Source organism: Eptesicus fuscus, chromosome 20, assembly GCF_027574615.1.
Source record: "Eptesicus fuscus isolate TK198812 chromosome 20, DD_ASM_mEF_20220401, whole genome shotgun sequence".
NCBI classification, from domain to species: Eukaryota; Metazoa; Chordata; class Mammalia; order Chiroptera; family Vespertilionidae; genus Eptesicus; species Eptesicus fuscus.
Genome location: NC_072492.1, coordinates 47,069,811 through 47,094,445, shown reverse-complemented (window position 1 = coordinate 47,094,445; position 24,635 = coordinate 47,069,811). Strand labels below are relative to the sequence as shown.

Genomic DNA, 24,635 nt, shown 5'->3' with positions numbered 1-24,635 from the left:
ATGAAGGACCCGGAAAACGGGAGTGTGAGGTGAGGGATCAAGAGGCAGGAACGGCCCCGGTGGTGTGGCTCAGAGGTTGAGTGTGGACCTAGGAACCAGGAGGTCCTGTGAACCAGGAGGCCACAGTTCGATTCCCGGTCAGGGGACATGCCCAGGTTGCAGGCTCCATCCCCAGGAGGGGGTGTGCAGGAGGCAGCCCATCGATGATTCTCTCTCATCATTGATGTTTCTCTCTCCCTTTTTCTCTGAAATCAATAAAAAAAAAATTTTTTTTTTTTTTAAGAAAAGAGGCAGGAAGTGTCCAGACTGGGTGGCTCAGTTGCTTGGAGCACCCTCCCGCACACCAAAAGGTTACGGTTCAATCCCCGGTCAGGGCGTATACGGGAGGCAACCAATCCATGTTTCTCTCACATCGATGTTTCTCTCTCTTTCTCTCAAACCAGTAAATATATCCTCGGATGAGGATTTTTTTTTTTTAATCTTTTTAGAAAGAGGCAAGAAGAGGAGGAAGGGGAGGCAGGAAGCTTACGCAGCCATGGGCGGTGCTGGTGGAGGGGAGACGAGACAAAAAGAGGTGTTGAATTTCCACGGGGTTTTCCGGCTGGTGCCCATCTCTGGGGAAGGGTTAAGATTGAAATCCCAACTTGGAACAAGTTTAAAGAATAAGAGTTAACCTCGAACCAACGTTCCGGCTCTAAATTCAGGAGGACCCCCCAGGGAGCAGCCGCCCAGCCCCGAGGGAGAAAGGGGAGGAGGCCAGGTGTTGGAATGAGAGACCTCATCTCTCTACTTGCTGTGTGATACAGAGTCAGTCGCCGAGCCTCTCTGAGCCTCAGTTTCCTCGTCTGTAAAAAGCAGGGCCAGCTTCCTGGGTGGCTCAGGGCTCCACCCTCAGAAGGACCCCGGGCCTGGTTCAATGCCATCACCTTGAAATTCTTAATGATTTTTGCCAAGGGGGCCCTCCATCTTCGGTGTGCACCGGACCTACAGACCAGGTAGCTCCTCTTGGTGAAATAGCAGCCCCCTCTCTGGTGGGGTCGCTGTGGGATCTGCAAAGCCATCGTGACTCTCACCTCACCCGGTGAGCGGAGCGGCCCACGGAAGCGCGCTCCCGGGACACGGGCTCCGGTGGCCTGTGGGTATCGGCACGGCCACCCCTTCCCTGGGAGGAGCGACCGCAGGGATCCGGGCTCCTGGACACTCTCTGTCCATCAGCCCAGCCTGCTCTTCTGGAACCTTCTGACTGCCCTGCCTTCCTTGCCGGCCTCTCTCCAGCTGATCGCCTGGGAGCCGGAGCAGGAAGAGGAGGTTACCATGGTGACTGCCCGACCCAACTTTCAAGACAGCATCCACGTGGGCTTCGTGTCGGGCCTGAAGAAGTTCACGGAATACTTCACGTCCGTGCTGTGCTTCACCACGCCCGGCGACGGGCCCCGCAGCAGCCCGCAGCTGGTGCGCACCCTCGAGGACGGTAGGCACCCCCCCGCCCCTGCAGCCTCTGCCCTGCCCGCCCACCCAGGGGCCAGGCACAGGGCGGCCTGGTCTCCTCTCCCATCCTGGGCGCCCCGGGCTGTCTTGCAGACGGTGGTCTCTCTCTGGCTCTAACTGGCATTGGGTGGGGTGGGGGGTCCTCTTGGGGTACAGTGCCTGGGCCTGTGGGGCACCTGAGCTTCAGTGACATCCTGGACACCTCGCTGAAGGTCAGCTGGCAAGAGCCGGGGGAGAAGAACGGCATCCTCACAGGTAGGCGCCGCGCTGTCACGGGCCTGGGAGCGGGGAAGGTCCCCTAGCCTGTCCTCTGCCTCCCACCGGGTGCCATCCCCAGCTCCCAGCAGCCACCCTGCTCAGAACATCCTCCGAGGAGGAGCTGGCCCTCCCTCCCAGGAGCACCCCCACAGGCACGCACCTCCTAGATTCTAAGGGACCCCATGAGGCTTGCAACCAGGGCAGCAATGGGCAGTGGCAGCTCGTCCCGGGCAAACCCCCTGACCTGTCCCCAAGGCCCCCTGTTCTCTGACTTCTGAGTGAGCAAAGCCCACCAGCCTAAGCTCATTTCCCCAGCCCTTCCCTGTTCCCGTGTCCGCAGCTTCAATAAAGGGCCTCTCGAATTTAAAAAAAAAAAAAAAAAGGCTCATGGCCCCTCCACTCTGGGATGCATCCCCATGTCCAGCCCGAGCCCTCACATGGCCACCACGAGAACATGCTCATCCCCGCCCCTGCCCATGGGGGTGCCCCTTCTTCCCTCCCCACCACCAAGGAGCACGTAGGGCCCTGGGACCGCCTGCCTGGGTCCCAGGGCTTCCGGGGCGGAGCTCACTGTGGACAAGTGGAGGCCTGAGGGGCAGGGCAGCGGGTCCAGGCCAGCTCACGGCCATGGCCAAGCTCACGCGGCCCGGGGCCCCCAGGGTACCGGATCTCCTGGGAGGAGTTTAACCGCACCAACACCCGCGTGACACACTACCTACCCAACGTGACCCTGGAATACCGCGTGACGGGCCTCACCGCGCTCACCACCTATACCATCGAGGTGGCCGCCATGACCGCCAAGGGCCAGGGCCAGGTGTCTGCCTCCACCATCTCCTCCGGGGTGCCCCCAGGTAGGTGCCCAGGGGGGGACTCCTGCCTCTTGCTCCTGATCGGCACCCACTCAGGAGGTCCCTTGTCCTTCAGGAATGTGGTCTGTCTCCCCCAGAGCTCCCCGCCTGGGTCCCTGTCCCCAGTCCTCCCACAGCAGGTCCTCTCATGAGTCCAGGCTCCTCCCGTGGCTCCCAGCTCCCCCGTGAGCCTCTTGCTCACATGGGGACCCCGGGAGAGGGAGCCCTTCGTGCCTAGCTCGTTCCCTGGCCCGGGAGCCTCCCCGGGGGGGGGGGGACCCGTCAGCCCCTAAGCCTGTCTCAGGACCCGGTGTGTGAGCCAGGGACGCAGGGACAAGGACTGTGTTGTCAGGATGAGGCCACGCCACGCCCCTTCCTCCTCAGAGGTTCCTGGGAAAAGTGCACGCAGGTGCCCTCTGTGCCCAGAGAGGCCTGTCCCACGTGGAATGACGTCCCTCTCGCCCCAAATCCCCCAAATCACTTCATTCCTCTCTCCCTTTTTCAGAACTCCCAGGCCCCCCCACCAACCTGGGCATTTCCAACATCGGCCCCCGCTCCGTGACCTTGCAGTTCAAGCCCGGCTACGACGGGAAAACCTCCATCTCCCGCTGGCTGGTGGAGGCCCAGGTGAGGCCTGTGCGGGGAGCCCTGGCGCCCAGAAGCCCGCTCTCCGCCTCGGGCGTGCCCACGCTCCTGGGCGCAAAAGCCTATGTCCTCATGTCTGTGTGAACTTTCACATGCAGCCATTCGATGGCAACACACCAAGAACGGTCCCAAATCTGCCTCACCTCCACCTGTCCACCTGAGCACACAAATGCACGCCAGACCCCTCAGGCCTGGGCCTGACTGGCTGGCCTAGAAAAGTAACCAGCTGCCACCTGCAGCTCTTTATTTATTTTATTATTATTATTATTATTACTATTATTATTATTAAATTCCCATCCCCCTCCCCCACCCCTTTGGCAGCCATCAGCTTGTTCTCTGTCTCTCTGCAGGTCCCTTTCTGTTTTGTTTTGTTTATTTGTTTGTTTTGTTCTTAGGTTCTACATGTAAGTGAGATCATGTAGTATTTGTCTTTCATGTTATACTAAACGATGCATTTCATTTAGTATAACACCCTCTGGGTCTATCCATATTCTTGCAGGTAGCAAGATTTCATTTTATTGGCTGAGTATATCCCATTGTATACATGCACCACGTCTGTACGCACCCATCTGTGAGGGACACTCAGGTGGCCGTCATGTCTCGGCTGTTGCTAATAATGCTGCAGCGGCACAGGAGTGCACCTTTCTCTTCGAGTGCGTGTTTTGGATTTCTCCAGATGAAGGCCCAGAACTGGGATGGCTGGGTCGTGTGGTCGTTCCATGTGTAATTTTTTGAGGCATTGCCATACTGACTTCCACGGTGGCTGCACCAGTCTGCATTCCCACCAACAGTGCACGAGGGTCCCTTTCCCCACATCCTCACCAACACTTGTTGTTGGCTGACTTATTGATGAGCGGCCTGCAGCCCTTCAAACCTGCAGGGGAGCGGGGAGCATTCAGGGGTTCCAGCGTCTGGTCACACCCCCAGGAATTCTGGTTCTGATTTAGCTGGGGTTTTATTTCATTACTAGAGGCCCGGTGCACTAAATTTGTGCACGGGTAGGGTCCCTAGGCCTGGCCAGTGATCAGGGCCAATCGGGGCCTTCCAGCTGCCAGCTGGGGCCTTCCTTCATTTCACGCTGCCCCCTGGTGGCCAGCGCACATCATAGAAAGCAATCAAACTCCTGGTCTCCAGGTCAAACTCCTGAGGGGACATTTTGCGTATTAGCCTTTTATATATATAGATAGATAGATAGATAGATTTTTTCCTCTTTTTAATATACATATTTTTATTGATTTCAGAGAGGAAGGGAGAGAGAGGAACATCAATGATGAGAATCATTGATCAGCTGCCTCCTGCGCACCCCACACTGGGAATTGAGCCCACAACCCAGGCATGTGCCCTGACCAGGAATTGAACCATGATCTCCTGGTTCATAAGTCGATGCTCAACCACTGAGCCATGCCCAGTCGGACTAGCTGGGGTTTTAGAAGCTTGCCAGGATGTTCTGGGAATCACCTAGGGGGCTTGTTGAATGCAGATTCCTGGATACCAGCCTCAGTGATCTGCTAGGTCGAGGGCGGGGCACAGGAGTGGGTTCATAACACGAGACTCAGATGCAGGCGGGCTGAGGGTCACACATGAAGTCACGCTTAAGAGCCTGGACAGATGGCGGCCCCATCTGGTGCCCTCTAGGTGAGCCCTGGGGTTTGAATCAGGACCTTCCCCGGGCAGGGCTGGTACCTCTTAGACGCTGGGGCTCAGAGCGCCTACCTTGGGCCCGCAGGTGGGCAGGTCTAAGGGTGTCTCCCTCGCCAGGTGGGCGTGGTCGGGGAGGGAGAGGAGTGGCTGCTGCTTCACCAGCTCGCCAACGAGCCCGACGCCCGCTCCATGGAGGTGCCCGACCTCAACCCCTTCACCCACTACAGGTAACGGGGCCGGCAGGGGGCGGGGGCTGCCCAGACCGGGACGGCTTCGGCCCTGGGGGCCTGCCCTCACCATCCTGCTCATCCCCACCCCCCACCCCAGCTTCCGCATGCGCCAGGTGAACATCGTGGGCACCAGCCCTCCCAGCCAGCCTTCCAGAAAGATCCAGACCCTCCAGGCGCCCCCCGACATGGCCCCGGCCAACGTGACCCTGCGCACGGCCAGTGAGACCAGCCTGTGGCTCCGCTGGACGGTGAGGCTCCCCGAGAGCAGTGGGCTGGACGTCTCCTCCATCCTTGTCACCTGCAAAGGTGCCCTGGCCTCCAACGGGCCACAGCAAAGGGGGTGTCCCCCAGAGTACGTAGAGCCCCCTTTTCTCTCTCCCACCTCCAGCCTGGAAGGGTGCCTGGTCAGCGATCTTAGCCACAGGAACAAGTGCCGCGTGAGGGGAGGGAGCTGGGAAACGCTGTGTATCGAGCATTGCCCTGTGCCAAGCATTTTGCATTTTTAATTCCACTTAATCCTCCCAGAAATCCTGCAAAGGACACATTATCAGTCCAATTTACAGTTAAAAAAAAACAGAGGCTCAGAGAGGTTAGGAGTTCACCCACAGCCACACAGCTCCCAGGGGTGGGTCCGGGATTCAGATGTGAGGTAAGGGCTGCTTCTGAGGTGGGGGGGGGGGGGTCACCTCTCAGACTGTCCCCACAGATCAGGGTTGTCACTACCCCAGGTGACCCTGCAGGGGGAAATCGTGCTGACTTGCTGAGGGCATTCTCTCCCGCCAGGAGCTGTTCTGGATGCTTTATTCAAACTCAGGCTTTGAGCCCTGTCCACAGCCTTGGAGGGGAGTCTGGGCCCCAAAACTCAGAGCCCTCAGGACCTTCCAAGGGGACAAAAGCTGGAGCTGTTGTTCTGTTTGAGCTCCCGTCCCAGCAGGGAAGGGACATGCGCGCACGGCCGCCCCCGATGGCTATACAGTGGTCTCTGGTCTGTTCCACTGGGTGTCCAGGAGCGGGCCTGGCAGGAGGGAAGATGGGAATGAGGCCGAGGAATGGGAGAAAGTGGCTTAGGCTGTGGGGAGCCCATGGGAACGCGGAATGGGGGGTGAGGGCTGAGGGCTCCCCAGCTCATCTCTGCCAGCCTCAGAGGAGACTCTGAAGGTTGGCCCTGGGCGGACACCTGCTTCCGATCCCCGGCTCCCCCAGCGTGCATACACCTCTCCTGCCTGTCAGCATTGCCCAAGTTTATCCAAACGACCTTGAGCCAGAGACCACAGTCCCCCGAGCCAGGTCATAGGTCCCGGAGAGGAATCCATCTCTCCCCTTCACTGAGACGCAAACGAGAAGAAAGGGACTGAAATACAGCAGGAGAGACTGAGGGTTGCTGGGCAGAAGGACTTCCTGACAGGGACTGGTGCCCGTCCACACGCAGGATGCCGTCTCCAGGGCCGGCATGAGCGAGGCCGGGCATGGTGTAGGCAATAAGGAAGGGCACGTGGGCAGCCTGAGTGAGGGAGCTGAGTGGTAGAGACAGCCAAGGCCTTGCTCATCTATGTGTTGGGCAGACAGCCTTGGTGGGTCTGCCTCCCGGGTCTGCCTCCCTTAGCAGGGCGGTGCATTTGCCACACGCACAATAAAGAATGGGTGCTGCCGCTCCTTGGAGCTGGGCGCGGAGGGATAGGGAGACGGGGACCGTTGGAAGCGCAGTTTCACGATCTAAGGACGGTGGGTGGGGTAATCCCGGAGGCTCCCTGGAAGAGGAGGCACGGGCAGTTCTTTGTACCCAGGCTGGGCCTGGCCTCACAGCTGCCCTGCCCCACTCCTGCTCTCCTGCAGCCTCTCCCGGAGATGGAATACAACGGGAACCCCGAGTCGGTGGGCTACAAGATTAAATACAGCCGGGCAGACGGCCACGGCAAGGTGCTGAGCCACGTGGTCCTGGACCGTGTGGAGCGGGAGTACACCATCGAGGACCTGGAGGAGTGGACGGAGTACCGCGTCCAGGTCCAGGCCTTCAACGCCATCGGGAGCGGGCCCTGGAGCCCGATGGTGATGGGCAGGACGCGGGAGTCAGGTACCGCCCCCTCGAGCCAGCCACCCCGTGGCTTCCCGGGGTCTGGTGCTGGGACGCCCCCACCTTTGTCCCTCTGCCCTCAGGTCCTCTGGCTCCCGTCCCACGGCTATTCCCACTGCTCACGCTGTGCCCACCGCCCCCCCCCCCTCCGCCCTCACCTTGAACTCTGACACCAGGGGTGCCCGAAAGAGCCTTAGCGGGTGGAGTGGGGCCTGGGGAAGAAAACAGGGCACCGACCCCAAATAGAGTAGGGGTTGGGTTAGCTCCCAGAACATTCCAGAAACACAACCAGCAGCTCACAGGGGCCTGGCAAGGGGTCACCCAGAGAACCTGAGCCCCCAGGCTGCAGGCCGCCTGCTTTGTCCACGTGTGGTTTCCTCCCTGTGGCTTTGTCCTGGCACCTTGGAACTGGCAGGTCCCTCCCACTCCTGTCCCTGCCACCCCGGTCCCTGCCCGCCCTCCCTGCTGTGCTGGCAGGAAATGCAGGCTCATCCACCGTTACCCTGAGCAGAGGAGCGGGGGGCTAACCTGGAGACACGGCACCTGTGACGTGCCCCGGCCAGAAGGAATCTTGGGGGGAAATGCACTCTTTGGGGACTGAGCCCCGTTTCCTTCCCCCAGGCCCCACTCCCCTCCTGTGCACTGTCGGGTCCTGTTTAGGTCCTGACACCGTTCTCCGCGCCCCCTTTCTCCCTCAGTCCCGTCCGCGGGCCCCACCAACGTGTCTGCGCTGGCCACCACCTCCAGCAGCGTGCTGGTGCGCTGGGGCCCCGTCCCCGAGGCCGAGCGCAACGGGCGCGTGCTGGGCTACAAGGTGAGTCCGCTCTGGGCCGGGAGGAGGCCGAGGCCCCACCGGCTTCCCCACCCAGGGTGCCCTGCCCCTGGGGCCCAGGCTCTGCCTCCAGAGTGGGCACAGGGGATCTGTCTGGCTTCCCATCCACCGGTCGCCCTGGCAACCAGAGTCCTCCCTTGGTGGGGGGCTTCCAGGGAAGGCATGGGGTCCAGGAGGCCACGCTGGGTGCCCCAAGCCTCACTCTCACCTCTGGTGGGTGCAGCGTCAGTTTCTACCACCTTCTAGAATCCCTCCCCAAAGCCGAGCCTACCTGCCTAGTCCGGCCCTGGCCCGGAAGTCGGGAGATGTGCCTTCAGGTCCCGGCTCTGCCACTACTGGCTGTGTGACCTTGAGCTAGTCACACGCCCTCTCTGGGCCTGTTTTCCTACCTGGGTGCTCCCTAAGGAACCTCCCGGCTCCCTGGCTGAGTGCGTCTTTGGGTCCCCCACTTTCTGTTCCCCACGCCGCCCTGGGGCCACGCCACTGCAAGGAGCCCAAGTCCACCCGCTCCGTCCACCCCTCGGCCCCTGGGCAGGGGCCTTAGGAGACGGGCTGGCAGGGCAGAGCCAGGCCGAGGCCGAGGCGAGGCCCTCACCGGGCGCTGGGCTCCGGCAGGTGCTGTACAGGGAGAAGGACTCGGACCCCCAGCCCCGGGTCTGGCCGGTGGAAGGGAACGCGTCCCTCAGCGTCCAGCTCACGGGCCTGGGCAAGTACGTGCTCTACGAGGTCCAGGTGCTGGCCTTCACGCGCATCGGGGACGGCCGCCCCAGCCGCCCCCCCGTCCTGGAGCGGACGCTGGATGACGGTGAGTGCCCGTCCCTGCCCCCGCCCCTCTGGGGTCACCCTCTGTTCCTGGGAGGAGCCGGTCGCTGGGGGTCACCAGCCCCCTGGGAGGGGGTGCTGATTACAGACTGCGCCTCTGTAAGGACGGAAGGACCACACGGGCAGTTTGGCATCTGATCTCGCTCTCACTCTCGCTCTCTCTGGGACAAATGTCCGGAACAGAGACTTTGCACCTGTTTTGACGTCCTGTTCACCTGGGACAGGTTCGCCTTTGAGTCGAGGTCCGTGGGAGGGAAGGGCTTGATTTTCCCTGGGCACGAGCCCCCTGGTCCTGTTTGCAAAAGAGAGATGCCAGCGGGGCTCCGGGCATTCATCCCTGTGGCAAAGGCAGATGGACCAGTCCTCTGCCCCCTCCCTTTCCCCACACATGTACTCACAGACTGCCCCCCACAAACATCTGTGGGGTCCAGACAGGAATGCAAGAGGAAGCCCAAACACCTATGTCCATAGAGTCTGAAGTTATAAATCAAGCTAATGAGCTGTTAAATTAAATACGTCCTGTCCTCCTACCTTGACAAATATATCCTCATATGACCTGGAAAGCCAAGTTCAAGTTTAGGAATCTCAGACTTCTGGGCGTACTAAGGCATCACAGAGGAGTGCCACCCCCCCCTCGCCCCCAGGGCTTCTCCCTTCCTCTCCTCTAGCCCGTGCCCCTCAGTCCCCCATCCACACACACCCAAGAGCCACCCCTCCATCCAGAGGTGCCGTCTGCAGGGGTGGACCTGGGAGACAGGCCTGTGCAGACCTGGGAGCAGGCTTGGGCCTGTCTGGGCAGAGGATTCCAGGTCTAGAAAGAGGAGTGGTGTGGGCTCAGGGTGGCCATGTCCCCTTCCCTCTTCCCCCAGCCACTTCACCCCATGGGGGCAGGAAGTCAGAGTGGTACCTTCTAAAGCACAGACCTGCCCGGCCAGCGTGGCTCAGCATTGACCTATGAACCAGGAGGTCACAGTTCAATTCCCGGTCAGGGCTCATGCCCGGATTGCTGGCTTGATCCCCAGTAGGGGGCGTGCAGGAGGCAGCCGATGGATGATTCCCATTATTGATGTTTCTCTCTCTCTCTCTTCCTCTTCCTTCCTCTCTGAAGTCAATAAAAATATTTATTTTAAAAAATAAAAATAATGATAATTAAGCACAGACCTCCTTGCCCAGCTCTGAGGGCATGGACATAACGTGTGCACATGTGCACAGGCCAAGCTAAAGGTCCCTCCTCGTTCCTGCCAATCAGGCCCATGTTGAGGGGAGAGACCTCCGATAGCATCTTCGTGTGCGGACGCTGTGTTGGGACACGGTGCCAGGCACAGAGCAGCGCCCCACGGATTCTGTTGAGCCGAGTGCCCCCCACCACGCTGCTCTGCCAGAGCCGACCTGGCTCAGGGCTGAGCAGCAGTTTCGCTCACTGCCCCCCACTTCTCCTTTGTCCCCCCAGTCCCGGGACCACCCATGGGCATCCTGTTCCCAGAGGTGAGGACCACGTCGGTGCGGCTGATCTGGCAGCCCCCCGCTGCTCCCAACGGCATCATTCTCGGTGAGCCTGTCCCCTTCCCGTGCCCCGGCCACAGGAAGGAGGGGGCGTAAGGCGTAAAGGGGGCAAATTCGGTGTTGGCAGGAGGAAAACTAGCCGGGAGGTGCTCCCATCTCATCGCCTCACGAACAGTTCTGGGTCACGTTTCTCCCACTAGAAAGCTCAGCCTGTAAGATCAGCAGCTGGAGGGCAAGGTCAAGGTGGGAGCTCACTGGTTAACTTGGTTCCTTCAAGAGCCCCAGGTCCCCAGCGGAGGGGCCATCTGGTAAACCTCGGCTGCAGTTCCCACATATGACCAGGTGGGGGCGCCCTGGCTGGCTCAGCAAAGCCATGCTCACAGGAGCTGACCTCCAGGGGGCGTGCAGATCAGATGCATCAGTGCCTCAGAGGGCAGACTGGAGACAAGGAAGGGCAGGTGCACTGGACTGGAAAGACCTGGGTTGGAATTGCAGCTCAGTCACTTCCCAGCAGGTGGCCTGGCCTCTCTGAGCCTCCCTTTCCTCACCTGAGGCTGTTAAGTGGGTCACAGACACTGTGGATAGAGCCCCCGTCCATGCTCCCCACCCTCACACTCCCCACAGGCCCCTGAGGACACAAGAGTGACCAAGAGGGCTTCACGCAGACGGACCACAGCCAAGGTGGCCCCTCTGCAGACGTTGGGGTGGCCGAGGAAGGAATGACCCTTTCTCAGGGGTCTGGGGGGCCGTGTGTCCTGCTTCTTAGCTCAGCCCATGTCCTTCCTCCCCCCCCAGCTTACCAGGTCACACACCGGCTGAACGCCACCACCGCCAACACAGCCTCCGTGGAGGTGCTGGCACCCAGCGCCCGCCAGTACACGGCCACCGGCCTCAAGCCCGAGTCCGTCTACCTGTTCCGCATCACCGCCCAGACCCGCAAGGGCTGGGGAGAGGCTGCCGAGGCCCTGGTGGTGACCACCGAGAAGAGAGGTGACTGCCCACTGGGGCTGGGGAGGCCTGAAGGGCAGCTGAGCACCCCCCCACCCAGGTGTTCAGACCCTCTCCCCATGGACGGCTGGGCTCAGCTGGCTAGGGTCACCCTGCCCTGGTCTGCGATGGAAAGTGGGCTCACGTGCCTGACTGCCAAAGAGAGCTCAGGACCCCCGAGGCCTGGCGCCTGTCTGTCCCATGTAACAGACCTTCTTTCTGAGCCTTGGTGTTCCCATCTGTGCAATGGATCAGCACCCCCGACCCCTGCCCCGAGCAGAGATGGCGAGGCAAGGCCGTCAGGGATAACTCTGAACAGCTCTCCCGGAACCTAGGGCTGGGCTGGGAGTTCCCCTGCGAGGGGCCTGCTCTGCCCCAGCTGCCGGTTCTCCGAGGGGCAGGCTGCCGAGACCTGCTTCTGAGACTCTCCAGCGGGTGGAGGGTGGTGTGCAGCCCTGGTGCCGCCCGAGGTGGGGCTTTCCAGCAGCAGACCTGAACCCCGCATGCCTGTGGACGGGGTCTATTAGACAGTGTTCCCAGCAAAACCCAGAGGGCCGTGGCCTCCACCCGTTCCCACGGAGGGAAGCGGCGTGTCCCTCTCAGCAGCAGGGGGCGGTAGGTCCCCTCTCAGCTCCGGCAGGCAGGCAAAGGAGCCGATGTGGGCGCCTCCTCACTGTCAGGCTCTGCCCGGGCTGCCCTGGGGCGGGGGGGGGGGTGTACATTCCCAGGCACCTGAGGACGGGCCACGGGCCAGGAGCCACACAGGTGCTGGCTGTCGGGTGGGGCAGGGGGGCCGGCCTGAGCCCAGAGCACTTCCTTTCCCCACTTGAGAAGTTGCTCCCCCCCCACCCACCCCGCGGCTCACCTGCTCCTCCCGCCCCGCAGACCGCCCGCAGCCCCCCAGCAAGCCCGTGGTGCGGCAGGAGGACGTGAAGGCGCGCAGCGTGCTGCTGTCCTGGGAGCCGGGCAGCGACGGGCTGTCCCCCGTGCGCTACTACTCCGTCCAGACCCGCGAGCTGCCGGGCGGCCGGTGGGCGCTGCACTCGGCCTCCGTGAGCCACAATGCCTCGGCCTGCGTGGTGGACAGGTGAGTCTCCAGCACCTTTGCGCCCGCGCCGCCCGCCTGGACCGCCTCCCTCCGCCCCAGGACCTCCCTCCAGCACGCTCAGCCCCGCGGCTCCGTCCTAACCGCCCTCCTCTCTCTGGGGCCTGTTACCGCGGCCTCTTAATTATCCGTTTCTGGAGCCTGGAAGCCCCTCAGCGAGGCGCGCTCCATCCTTCATTAGCGGTTTCGCCCAGCCCGGCGGCACCTCCAGCCTCGTCTCTAATAGGGAGCGGAGCTTCCCTCCGCGACTCCGGCTTCAATAGCATTCCTAGTGGGCCGTATGTTTTACGCTCCGGTTGACGTGACCGGGAGTTTTGAGCGATACTGTCCTCCCAGTAAATCAAAAAGGAAGCCGTTTGCCTGGAGAGGAAGTGAGGCTGATAGAGATGAAGTGTGGTTCACTCTTGAGAGCCACGACCCTCCCTAAATTGACTGAATTCGGGAAAGGGATGGCAGTTCCCGGAGGGGGAGCTCCTTCAAGGCAAGAAATGTGCAGATGGTCCCCCCTGGGGACCATCCCCCCTGGGGACCATCCCTCCTGGGGACCATCCCTCCTGGGAACCATCCCCCCTGGGGACCATCCCTCCTGGGGACCATCCCTCCTGGGAACCATCCCTCCTGGGGACCATCCCTCCTGGGGACCATCCCTCCTGGGAACCATCCCTCCTGGGAACCATCCCCCCTGGGGACCATCCCTCCTGGGGACCATCCCTCCTGGGAACCATCCCCCCTGGGGACCATCCCTCCTGGGAACCATCCCCCCTGGGAACCATCCCTCCTGGGACCATCCCTCCTGGGGACCTATGGCTTATCATGGAGCTAAAGGTGTGGCCACACCCCAAGCTGGCATGGTCTAGGGCCAGCCTGGGAGCTCAGGGCCTGGCCCCTGATTGTCCCATGTAACAGACCTTCTCTCTGAGCCGCGATGTTCCCATCTGTGCAATGGATCGACAACCCTGCCCCTTGCCCCAAGCAGAGATGACGAGGCAAGGCCATTAGGGAACCTCCGTTCACTGAGCCCGGTTCCCCTACAGGCTCAAGCCCTTCACGTCCTACAAGTTCCGAGTGAAGGCCACCAATGACATCGGGGACAGTGAGTTCAGCGAGGAGTCGGAACCGCTGACCACCCTGCAGGCCGGTCAGTGCCCCCACCCTTGGGTGTCTTTCTCTTGGTCCACTGGGTACCTCCTGAGCACTAGGTGACCTCTTCTGGGGGGAGGGGCCATCCAAAGATGGGCGGGGCCTGCTGGGCTGTTGCCTGGCTCCGGAAGGCAGAGTGCCAAGGAGGTTTGGGGGGCCTTTGCCTGGGGTTTAGCGCCCACAGCCAGCCTGGCTCCTCGTGTATTTCTTCTCTGATGTCTCTCAAGCTGGTGGCCAACCCCAGAAAACCAGTGAGCGGGAGTGGGGGGCCTCAGGGGCAGGGGCCTGTGGCTTTAGGAACAGAGAGGAGGGGGCACTGGGCTCTTGGGCTGTGGTCAAGGTCCCAGCCCCTCTCTCCCTCCACCCTGGCCCTTTGTCTGCAGAAGTTGGGGTGGTGGGCGACCCGAGGCGGAGCTGCCCACAGCTCAGTGTCCTCCCAGGGGCCTCAGTCCCGGCCCCCAGAGCTCACCTGTCCGCCTCTCTCCCCAGCCCCCGACGAAGCGCCCACCATCGTCTCGGTGACACCCCACACCACCACCTCCGTGCTGATCCGATGGCAGGTGAGGCCCGGCAGCAGGGAGGGGCCAGGCACCAGGGCCCACCTGCAAGCCCCCCTGCAGGGAAAGTCCTTAAAGAGAAAACAGGGCGGGACCCCCCACACACACCCCGCCGAGCCCTCCCCCAGCCCAAGGCTACATCCCTCAAATGAAATGACCGTGACCTAGGCAGCTGGGAGCCGGAAGAGGAGAGCAGGTGGGGCCATCGTGGCGAAGGGGCGGGAGTTGCCAGCAGCCGCTAGGGATGCAATTAAGGATCAAATAAAGGGCTGAGTGGTTCAGCAGGATTTTTAAGAGAGGCATAAAAAGTAGCTTTCACCATCTCCCGAAGCTTGTTCTGCTCAGCTGTGCACGAGAGCAGAAAGCAAAGGAGACACGATGGAGGAGCGGGGAGGGCGGGGAAGCAGGGGGGGGCGGGGCGGGGGGGTACATCTGCCCTTGTTCTGGCCTAAGAGCTGGAGAGGACTGGGCTCTCAGGAAACTCCAGGCAGAGGGATCAGCAGGCTGAGGGTGGCTGGTGACCATGTCCGGCAACTCCCAGGCAAGGTCCAACTCTGTGAGAAGATCCAGGGTCAGGCTGGGGCCCCAGGGATGCTGTGTGACCTTGGGCAAGTTCCTTAACCTCTCTGAGCCTTGCCTTTCTGCTCTGTTAGGTGGGATGGCACGGTGATTCCCGCCCTTCCTTGCCTCGTAGGGCGTGCTGCGAGGATGAAATAAAACCGTGTTGGAAATGCCTTGCGAATTAAAAAAGCTCAGTGTCATTTTGACTCCCTTTCCTGGTTGAGACTCGGTCCCATCTCTGTGGCCTCAGGAGGCAGGAGGGGGAGGGTGGGAGGAGCAGAGCGGAGGAGGGTGCGCTGCAGGGTCCCGGCCCCTCTCCATTCCCCACTCCCTTCCCTGCAGCCACCAGCTGAGGACAAGATCAACGGTATCCTCCTGGGCTTCCGGATCCGGTACCGCGAGCTGCCATACGAGGGTCTGAGGGGCTTCACGCTTCGCGGCATCAACAACCCGGGGGCCAGGTGGACAGAGCTGACCTGTGAGTGACACTGTGGGACTGGGGGGCGGGGGGGGTGGGGGGGCGCGCCAGCTCTCCTGCCTAAAGCTCTCAGCTTCCTGGAATCACTCTAACCCAGGGGTCCTCAAACTTTTTAAACAGGGGGCCAGGTCACGGTCCCTCAGACCGTTGGAGGGCCGGACTGTAGTTTTAAAAAAACTATAAACAAATTCGTATGCACACTGCACATATCTTATTTTGAAGCAAAAAATCAAAACGGCAAAAACACGCGCACGTGGCCCGCGGGCCGTAGTGTGAGGACGCCTCCTCTAACCCGAAACCCTGCCGTCCACCCCCCTGTGTGCCTCTCACCCCTGTCCCCTTCGGCCACTGAGCCGAGTGTTTATTGAGCACCTTCTCTGTGCCCTGGACACCGGGGGCCACACAGACAGGGTCCCTGCCCTCTCAGAGCGCCGAGGCTGGGGAGGACGTAACCCAGGAGAGCCTCAGCCAGTGTGGGGAAAGGCTTCCCAGGGGGACGGACACGGACGGAGGATTCCATGGCAACCGGTCCAGCAGGACAGGGCGAGCCCAGCATGTGCAAAGGGCCTGAGGTGGGGAGGAGGACCAAAAGCCAAGCCTGGTCACCGCCCACGGGCAGCAGCCCGGCTCCCTCCGGGTCCAGGGAGGTCACCGTTCTGCTCTGGGCTCCTCAGAACCCAGCCTGCCTCTAGGGAAGGGGGCCTCCCAGGGAGAGGCACGAGGGAATGACCTGTTGCATTTGGGGGTTAGGAGGGCTGCGTCGGTGGCAGGATGGCTGGCGATGGGGTCCAGAGGCAGGGAGGCCAGTGGGAGGCTAATGCAGGAACGTGGGCAAGAGCGTGAGGTTGGGGCCAGGGTGGCCGGCTCGGGATGGGACTGAGGGCCGGGGTCAGAGATGACCACTCACCAAAACAGAGGCGAGCAGGAGGGCCAGAGCCATTCAAGATCCCCTCCGCTATGAATTTTCCTCCCGTCATTCCCCTGAGCCTTCCCGGCCTTATCCCTGAGCGAGAATTCACAGACAGCGAGACGATGGACCGCGTGGCCCAGGCGCCTGAATAGAAAACCTCGGAAGTGGCCGATCGAGGCCTGCATGTTGGTTTATTTAGCCGACACGTGCTTGTGACTTTTCTGTTGCCCGTGATTCACAGCCCCGTTTCCTGGTAGGAAAGTGGTTCCTGGTTCAGATGAGGAAATTAAGGGCCACTGCCTGATGGCGGTTTGCAGGAGCGGAGGCCAGGGAACGAGTTGGGGCGAGAGGGTCCCCCAGCATGTCCCCAGGGATGCTGGGCTCCAGGGGGCTCAGGGTACCCCGTGACCTCAGACCAGCGCACACCGGGGGCAGGGGCCGCACTGGCGCCTCGCTCAGCATCAGGAGCCCCGTCCCCTCTCTCCGTCCTGCCCCCCTCATTGGGGTCTTCGTGGAGGGGGGTGTGTACTAACCTCCGCTGTCTGCTGTCTCCCTCCGGCCCCTCCCTGCGCCTCCCCACCCGGTAGCCTTGTTCTCCATGCGGAACCTGAGCCGGCCCAGCCTCACGCAGTACGAGCTGGACAGTAAGTCTTGCATGGCGGCTCCGTCCGGGGCCCGCGCCCTCCGCAGGGATGGGGAGCGGGGCCTCTGAGGACACCTGACCGCAGGCGAGGGGCACGCCCACCTCGGGCTACCGCCAGGATGGGACCGCCCTTCGCCCGTGCGAATCTCCCACAACACACGGAGCCGCAGGGGCCCCGGGGAAGCTGTCCCCCAGGCCTCTGTCCGTGGGGTGCGGCACGGAAAAGCAACCCACTCTGGTCTGGTCTGTGTGCTGGGCTGGGGGACGGCGGGGCCGTCACGGGAGCTGTGGGCTCGGCCGGGTGGCCGCACAGGTGTTCGTGTCACTGCCACCGCCCCCCCACCCCCCCACCCCGCCGGGCCCAGCCAAGGCACCTCAGCTGGGCTGTCTTCCGGCCCAGACCCAGCCGTGGAGGGAGCAGGGCCGCCCCCCTCCCCGCCCCCCGCTTCCTCCAGGGACCAGGAAACCTTGCTGCCTGCCCCTGGCCAACCCTGGTCCTGTTTCTCAAGTCCCAGCTGTGGTTCCCCGGAGTCCTGGGGCCTTGGACAAGGGACCCCCACTCTGTAGGACTGAACTGTCCCTCTCCTTCCTTCCTCAACCGGTGGCTGCACGGCCCGCTCCCCACTCCCGCTCCAGGAAGGGAGATGGGGAGTCAGCCACACCCCCAGCAGGGACAGCGTCCCCCACCCAGGACCCACCCAGGACGTCAGAACCCATTTCCTGTACCTGCTTCCCGCCCAGCTACTGTCCAGGCGTCTCCCCCAGGTGCCCCAAACCTGGGAAAAACGCAGGGTTTCTTAGCCCAGAGTTCACGTCCAATACGCCCCTTCCCTTAGGGCTGAGCCCCCTGTCAGGCGCTGGAAACTTTTAGCATCGGCCATGCGGGGAAGGAGTGACCCGTGACCCGGTGGCCAGGACAGGCAGGGGAGTGACCTATGGCCCAGGCCAGGCAGGGAAGTGACCTCTGACCCAGGACAGGCAGGGAAGGAGTGACCCGTGACCCGGTGTGCCCGGGGCAGCCTTGGATCTCGCCAGTGTCCTGACACAAACATGAAGAGTGCCCCTTTCAGCCTCAGCCGTGTGCCCGAGGGTCCCCCGGGGCCAGGAAGCCAGCCAGCATCGCCTGGGTCAGGTTCCCAGGCCTCCTCTTCCCTGCTCTTCCTGCATCTCCCCTCGGGGACCAGCATCACAGGGTGCATCCTCCAGCCTCCCCCACAGCCCCACCCTCCATGGCTCTGCCCCCTGCAGGACCGTGACCTCTGTGCGTCTCCCCCCGCCCCCCCCCCTCTCGCCCACCACAGACCTGAACAAGCACCGGCGCTACGAGATCCGCATGACCGTGTACAACGCCGTGGGCGAGGGGCCCCTGAGCGCCCCACAGGAGGTCTTCGTCGGGGAGGCAGGTGAGTGCCGCTGCCCTCGGCCCCGGCCCGCCTGTCCCGCCCCCACGAGGCCCAGCCCACCTCCTTCCCCTCCCTGGAGTCAGCGGCTCCGCACACTCACCTCCCCTCACGCCCTCCAGTGCCCACGATGGCGCCCCGCAACGTGGCCGTCCACGGCCCCACGGCCACGCAGCTGGACGTGACGTGGGAGCCCCCCCCGCCGGAGAGCCAGAACGGAGACATCCAGGGCTACAAGGTACGGGCGCTCCGGCCACGAAGAGGGTCCGGGGGCAAAGGCCAGGCTCGGGGCTGGGGGTGACCCAGGGGAGGTGGTGGGAGAGGCCCCGGGGTCTACACCCGCTGTTGGGGCACAGCCCACGGGATTATCGTGCGGCTGGGACAAAAGTACACCCGCCTGTGCCACGTCCTGGGACACAGGAACCCAGGCCCCACCCTCCCAGCCCCCCAGCTCCCAGCGCCAACATCAGACCCATGCAAAGTGGCTATTTGGCCAACCCTCATTACACTGATGCTTAATTGGGTGGCCACCACTGTCTAAATCTCTATTTAAAAACTATTTCTAAATTTGTACTGATGTCTCCTGTTAGGAGTCCGTTAGTCCCCACAAGGCACAGAGCCCTTTAGGACTCCTTCATCCTCTGGAAAGCCCTGGGAAGCTGGTAGATGATCCATGTGTGTGCCCATTGTATAGATGAGGAAACTGAGGCCCAGTTCCGGTGACCCGGCCAGGTCACAAAAATAGCAGGTTGGCAGAGAATCAGACCCCAGGTGGGCCGGCCGCCACTCCACCAGCGGCGGAGAGGACGCGCTGCGCACACAGCCACCAGAGGAGCCGGAGCCTGCCTCCTGTGCCAGGGTCCAGAGGACGGCCCAGGCAAGGGCAGGTGTGGCGGGTGAGGGCCGCCAGGGGCCCCCTGGTCACCTGGCTCAGCCATCACTGCGCAGGCAAAAACCGAGTCTCCAGAAAGGCACAGGGCTTACCCCATCCCGGGGCTGGTTCAAGCCGGTGGCCCTGGTTTAAGACAGAATCCGGAGCAGGCGTCTCTTTCCGTCTGGGGCGAAGGAGGCGGGAGGGAGGGGGAAAGACATCTTGCCAAGGAAGCGCTAAGGACGGATGACACCCCTGGAGTCCTTGCCAGGGAGTGCCAGCTGGGAACCCTAAATATTGCGCCCGAGCATATGCCTCCCGGGGAGGAGGAGGGAGCGGACGGAGCCTGCAAAGGGTGGCAGCCCCCAGGCGGTCGAGGTGTGGGCGTCTCCGGTTAACGGGCAGACCCAGGAAGCGTGTGGGTGCGCAGATGCCGTATGTCCCCCCTTCCCCCCCCCCCGACTCCCCGCAGACGTCTGCGCGCTCGGGGAAACCTCGCGGCCACGGGTGTTAACCGGGGAAATGGAATTTCCACCTCCCAGGCGTGGATTAGCAGCCACATCCATTGCCATGAACCGTGTGCCGGGCTCACGCCCCGGTGAGCACGGCTGAGACGACCGGCACGTGGGTGAGGCCGAGCTGTGACGGGTGCACGGGCGGGCCCGTCCCTGCAGCTGCCGCCTCTCAGTGACACGTGCTTCCTGAGCACTTACTTCGTGCCCAGCCGTGCTCTCGGTCCACGTGAAGGCAAATTGTCGGGGAAGGAGACGGGCGATGTTTAAAACAAGCGGCAGCTGCAGGTGGCGGTGAATGAAGCAGGTTAAGCGGGGAGAGACCGAGGGGAGGTGTGGACGTGTGAGTAGGTTTGTTAGGGAGGGACTTAGCGGGAAGCAGACACCCGAGGAAGAACCAAGGCTAGCAGGGCATGAATCACATGGACCTGGAAGAGGAGAGTTCCAGAAAGAGAACAGAGATGAGCAAAGGTCCTGGGGTCAGTGGCTGCTTGGCGTGTGGGCCAGCAAACAGTCCTGTGTGTCTCAGGGTGAGCGGGGAGCAGCATGATGGGTTGTGGGTCTGGGCAGTGACCCGGGCCGCCCGTACTCTGAATGAGGGGACAGGCAGGGAAGGTTTGGGGCAGAAGGAGGGTCATGGGTGACTTGGGTCTTGAAAGGGCGGTGCTGGCTGCTGTGCAGGGAGTTGTCTGAAGGGAGCCGGCACGGAGCCACGAAGCGGCAACCACGTGTGAGACCTGGTGGCGGCTGAGCTAAGACGGGGCGGTAGCGTGGCGGCAAGGTTTGCGCTCCCGTCCCAGGTGAAGGGTGGAGCCGGCAAAGCGTCCTGACGCAGTGAAGGTGGGGCGTGAGGGCAGGAGGAGCGACAAGCATGTCCTGTCCGAGCAACTGGAGGATGGCGCTTCCGGCTACGGCGCAGGCCTTCGCACAGGCCAGGCGGGGCCCCTTCTGTGAGCGCTTGCCCACTTGGATTAGCTTCCTCCGGGCAAAACGGAGAAGAAATTGGGCCGGTGGCAGCAGAAACCTCTTCTGCCAGCAGGTGGCGACAAACGCCCACTCATCCCCCACTCAGAGCGGGCTGGGCGCTCTCAGGGACTCTCACCAGCCGGCACAGCCTCGGTAAATGGTGCGCTGGGGTCATGCCGCTCTGGCCTGCCAGCTTCTGCGGCTGGCTTTGCACACTGCAGGGTGCCCGTGGGGCGTGTCAGCACACCCTGCATCCCTGCCAGGCACCCAGGTGATACGACCCCCTGGTCCTTGCACCCGCTCTTGGTTGGGGTGAACCCTCCACTGTGCTTACCTTCCCTTGCTGCAGGTCCTGCCGGCACCACCATAAACACACAGCAGGTCTGTGCCCTCGGGGGTGGGGGGGGGGTTCCCAGACAAGCAGAAACTGTAGCGTTAGAAAAGGAAGGTTCTGGAAGGGTTGCTATGCTCTTCAATACTTCCACACTGTTTCCCGGGTCACTCACACCTCCCGTCCAGATGTGCGGACGGCCCGAATGCAGGTGTCCTGAGACCCAGGTGTCTCTGAGAGGCTGTTGTCCATCCCCCTCCCGCCCCGTCGTCTGTGTCCGCAGATTTATTTCTGGGAGGCCCGGCGGCAGAACCTCACCGAGCGGGTGAAGACGCTCTTCCTGGCTGAGACCGGCGTGAAGCTGAAGAACCTGACCGGCTACACCACCTACATGGTCAGCGTGGCGGCCTTCAACGCCGCGGGGGAAGGGCCTCGGAGCACCCCCACCCGGGGCCAGACCCAGCAAGCAGGTGGGGAGACCGCCAAGGGGGAGGAGGGGTCGGCCGGGGGGGCGGAGGAGGGACCTCGGGCCCTGGCCGCTGGGCTCCTGAGGAGTGGAGGCAGCAACCTGATGCCACCCCCTGAGACATCTGGGCTGGGTACCCAGGCCGCTGGGATGCCCCCAAAGAGAGGCCAACATGGGGTGCTCAGAAGAGAAGTTTTCTCCATAGAGCTTTGGGGAGAGCCCCCAGACCCCCCTCCCCCACACACACACCCCCACACACACACACACACCACACACACACACACACCACACACACACACACCACACACACACACACACATACACACACACACACACACACCACACACCCCATCTTGCCTCTGGAGCCCACCTTGCCCGTGGCCAGTCCAGGCCCAGCCAGCCCCCTTCTTCTCCCTGCCTGTTCCCACCTGCACGTGCCAGGTGCTGGGACCACAACAGTGACGGAGACCGACCCGCCCCCCCACCCCCACCCCGCGGACGGAGACAGATCACACAGCACAGAGGTGCATTAACCTCTGGCGTCTGTGCCGGGGACGGAGGACCGAGGCAGGGGGCAGACAGGTGGCTGTGGGCACGTTTGTCTGCAGAGGCGTCTCTGAGGGGTGCCATCTGAGCTGACAGGAGAGGAAGCCGTGGGAGGTGCAGGAGGAGGGGGGTTCCGGCCAGAGGGGCTAGCAGGTGCCGAGGTCTGGAGGGGGAGAGGATTAGGGGGACTGAGAGAAAGCCAGGGGGCTGGCGAGAACACGGGAGTCCTGTTCTGGAGGGCCTGGCGGCCGGGGGAAGATGTTGGGATGATCTAAGTGTGACGAGAGCCGCTGGCAGGTTGAAGCGGCTGGGCAACGGGGTCTGGTTTGTGGTTTTATTTTTATTTTTTTATATATGTGTATTGATCTCAGAGAGGAAGAGAGGGGGAGATAGAGAAAAAAAAATCAAAGATGAAAGGGAATCATTGATCAGCTGCCTCCTGCACGCCCCCTACTGGGGATCAAGTCGAAACCCGGGCATGTGCCCTGACTGGGAATCGAACCGAAACATGACCTCCTGGTTCGTAGGTCGACGCTCAACCCCTGAGCCACGCAGGCCGGGCTGGATTGTGTTTCTGAAAGATCGCTCTGACTGCTGTTCAAAAGACAGACTGATGTGGGGAGAGGATGGAGGCAGGGAGGCCAGGGAGGAGGCTGGCTGGTGGGGCAGGGCTGGGGGGGGGGTGGAGGACAAAGTGGGGGTCCTGCTGCCACAGGGGCGGAGCCAGCCCTCTGTACTGTTCACAGCCACTTCTCAGGCAGATTCCACCTGAGCCTTCAGAAGCCCTGGGCATGGGCGGGCAGGGGTGCCCCCATGCTGTGGAAAACTAGGGTGGCCTGGACTTGATGCTTCCCAGGGTCCCCCCACCAGACGAGGGGCATTGGAGGCCGGAGATGGGATGTCTGAGCTGGCCCCAAGCTGTCGCCAGGCCCCCTCCTTGGCCTGTCTCGGAGTTCTGTCCTTGGGGGTTTGCACCCACGCCTCTCGTCCTGACCTCCTTACGTGTCTTTTCCAACCTGCTGCCTCCCGTTCTGGAAATGGCCTTTTCTCTTCCTTGGGGACGAGCCTGGCTCCAGGAAAACCCTGTCCCCTCCTCTGGCTCTGAGAATCGGTGTGTCTGTCCGCCCGCCTGTCCTGACCATTCCCTGCCGGTGTCGTCCGCCGGATGTGAGCCCCCGGAGCCTGGAAGCGTGTATCACAGGCACAGCAGGACACGGTGTTCTGTCCCCGTTTCTGCAGCCGAGCGGAGGCCGGAAGGGCCCCCTGCGCTCCCTGCCTCCTTCAAAGGCTGCTCGCTGGCGCGGCCCGTCCCGGGCTGGACAGTGCTGGGCGGAAGCGGGGTCGGGGTCAGCTCCGGCTCCGTGGGGGTGGCTCTGACAAGAATAGCCTGGCCATCCCGCTGGAGCCAGCTCGGGATGCTACCCCGGGATGCTTCCTTCCCGTCCTCCCCGCCCGCCCCCGGCGCACCCACCCCCGTGGTTTGGGGTTGCTCCTGGCTTCTCGGGCCAGAGAGCAGCTCCTCCAAAGGCCTTGGCCGTCCCCGGCTCCGGCTGCGTGGGACAGCGTGGCCTCTGGGCGTCGAGCCCCGGCCCTGGGGACGGGAGAAACTGCGGCTCTGCCATCTTGTTCAGTGCCCACCGGATGCTCTGAGGCCCAGGCACCCCCGGCCCTCTCCCGGGAAGCTGAGAGAGATGCCCCCCAAAACCAGGACATGGCCTGGCCCCGCAGACACCCTGGGGCAGGACACAGGCTGGGCCTGGGCTCTGAGCCAGGGCCAGGGGCCCCTGAGCAGGAGGAACCTGAGTTCTCTGACTGGAGGCACAGAATTCTTGGACTCTGGGGTTGCAAAGCGAGTGTTGTGATGCAGTGGGAGAGCGGGGGGGGGGGGGGTCCTGTGACCCCTGGCGACCCCTCCTGCCCTGTCCTGCTCGGAGCCCTGCTCTCTTCTGCCTCCTGGGCCCCCACCCCTGCTGGTTCCTGGGAGCTGAATTGGGCTTTGAACGTCCAGGGAAGGAGGAAAAAACCCCTGTGCTGTCTCCCCCGCAGCCCCCAGTGCTCCCAGCTCGGTCAAGTTCAGCGAGCTGACCACCACCTCGGTGAACGTATCCTGGGAGGCCCCGCAGTTCCCCAACGGCATCCTGGAGGGCTACCGGCTGGTGTATGAGCCCTGCACCCCCGTGGACGGTGAGTGGGACCCCAGCGCGTGCCTTACACCCACCTCCAGGAGGCTCTCTCTCAGCCGGGGTCCCCTCACCGTCACTGCAGTCCATGTGGCCAGCATCTCCCAGCTTATAAAGAGGAAACTGAGGCCGGGACAAGGGAAGGGGAGTTCTGAGGTGAAACAAGTTGGGGGTGAGGCCGAGGTGCAGCCCAGGTACCCTAACTCCCAGGTCCAAGTTTTCAATCTCTTCTTGTCCAAAAGTCAATGGCAGTGGCAGGGCGGCGGGGGGGGGGGGGGGGCGGGGGGGGGGGGCGGGGGGGGGCGGGGGGCGGGGGGGCTGGAGTGCGGGGGGGGGGGCCCTGGGAGAGACACAGCATCCCAAGCTGGACAGGTCTCTGTCAGCCCATGAAGATGGGGGGCGGGGGGGCAATGGTCCTGGCCCAGGCATGCCCCCCAGAATTTGGGTTCAGCTTTCTCTGCCCTCCGTGGAGTCAGGAACCGCTTGGAGAATCTGATGAAAGACGAGAGCCTCTCCCCAGAAGGATGCACAAGTTTGGGGGGCATTGCACCCCGCTCCCTCTGTGAGCCTGTGGTCTTGAACCCTGACCTCTGACCCTGGGCTGTCTTCAGAGCCTCCCTGTAACCCCAGCCCCGCCCCGCCCT

At 62.6% G+C, this 24,635-nt stretch overlaps 1 protein-coding gene across 1 annotated transcript in view; it reads left to right on the top strand.

The window, feature by feature from the left end:
* SDK2 (sidekick cell adhesion molecule 2) overlaps positions 1 to 24,635 on the top strand; it is a 208,752-nt gene that overhangs the window by 161,516 nt on the left and 22,601 nt on the right. The window contains exons 20-39 of the mRNA XM_054709217.1: positions 1,276 to 1,471; positions 1,645 to 1,743; positions 2,406 to 2,597; positions 3,100 to 3,221; positions 4,998 to 5,107; positions 5,208 to 5,358; positions 6,944 to 7,181; positions 7,880 to 7,995; positions 8,629 to 8,818; positions 10,286 to 10,384; positions 11,134 to 11,328; positions 12,211 to 12,412; positions 13,465 to 13,568; positions 14,060 to 14,130; positions 15,031 to 15,166; positions 16,664 to 16,720; positions 18,021 to 18,122; positions 18,242 to 18,357; positions 21,083 to 21,269; positions 23,858 to 23,995. Coding sequence (XP_054565192.1) covers positions 1,276 to 1,471; positions 1,645 to 1,743; positions 2,406 to 2,597; positions 3,100 to 3,221; positions 4,998 to 5,107; positions 5,208 to 5,358; positions 6,944 to 7,181; positions 7,880 to 7,995; positions 8,629 to 8,818; positions 10,286 to 10,384; positions 11,134 to 11,328; positions 12,211 to 12,412; positions 13,465 to 13,568; positions 14,060 to 14,130; positions 15,031 to 15,166; positions 16,664 to 16,720; positions 18,021 to 18,122; positions 18,242 to 18,357; positions 21,083 to 21,269; positions 23,858 to 23,995 — 2,821 coding nt within the window. The remainder of the gene's footprint in view (positions 1 to 1,275; positions 1,472 to 1,644; positions 1,744 to 2,405; positions 2,598 to 3,099; positions 3,222 to 4,997; positions 5,108 to 5,207; positions 5,359 to 6,943; positions 7,182 to 7,879; positions 7,996 to 8,628; positions 8,819 to 10,285; positions 10,385 to 11,133; positions 11,329 to 12,210; positions 12,413 to 13,464; positions 13,569 to 14,059; positions 14,131 to 15,030; positions 15,167 to 16,663; positions 16,721 to 18,020; positions 18,123 to 18,241; positions 18,358 to 21,082; positions 21,270 to 23,857; positions 23,996 to 24,635) is intronic.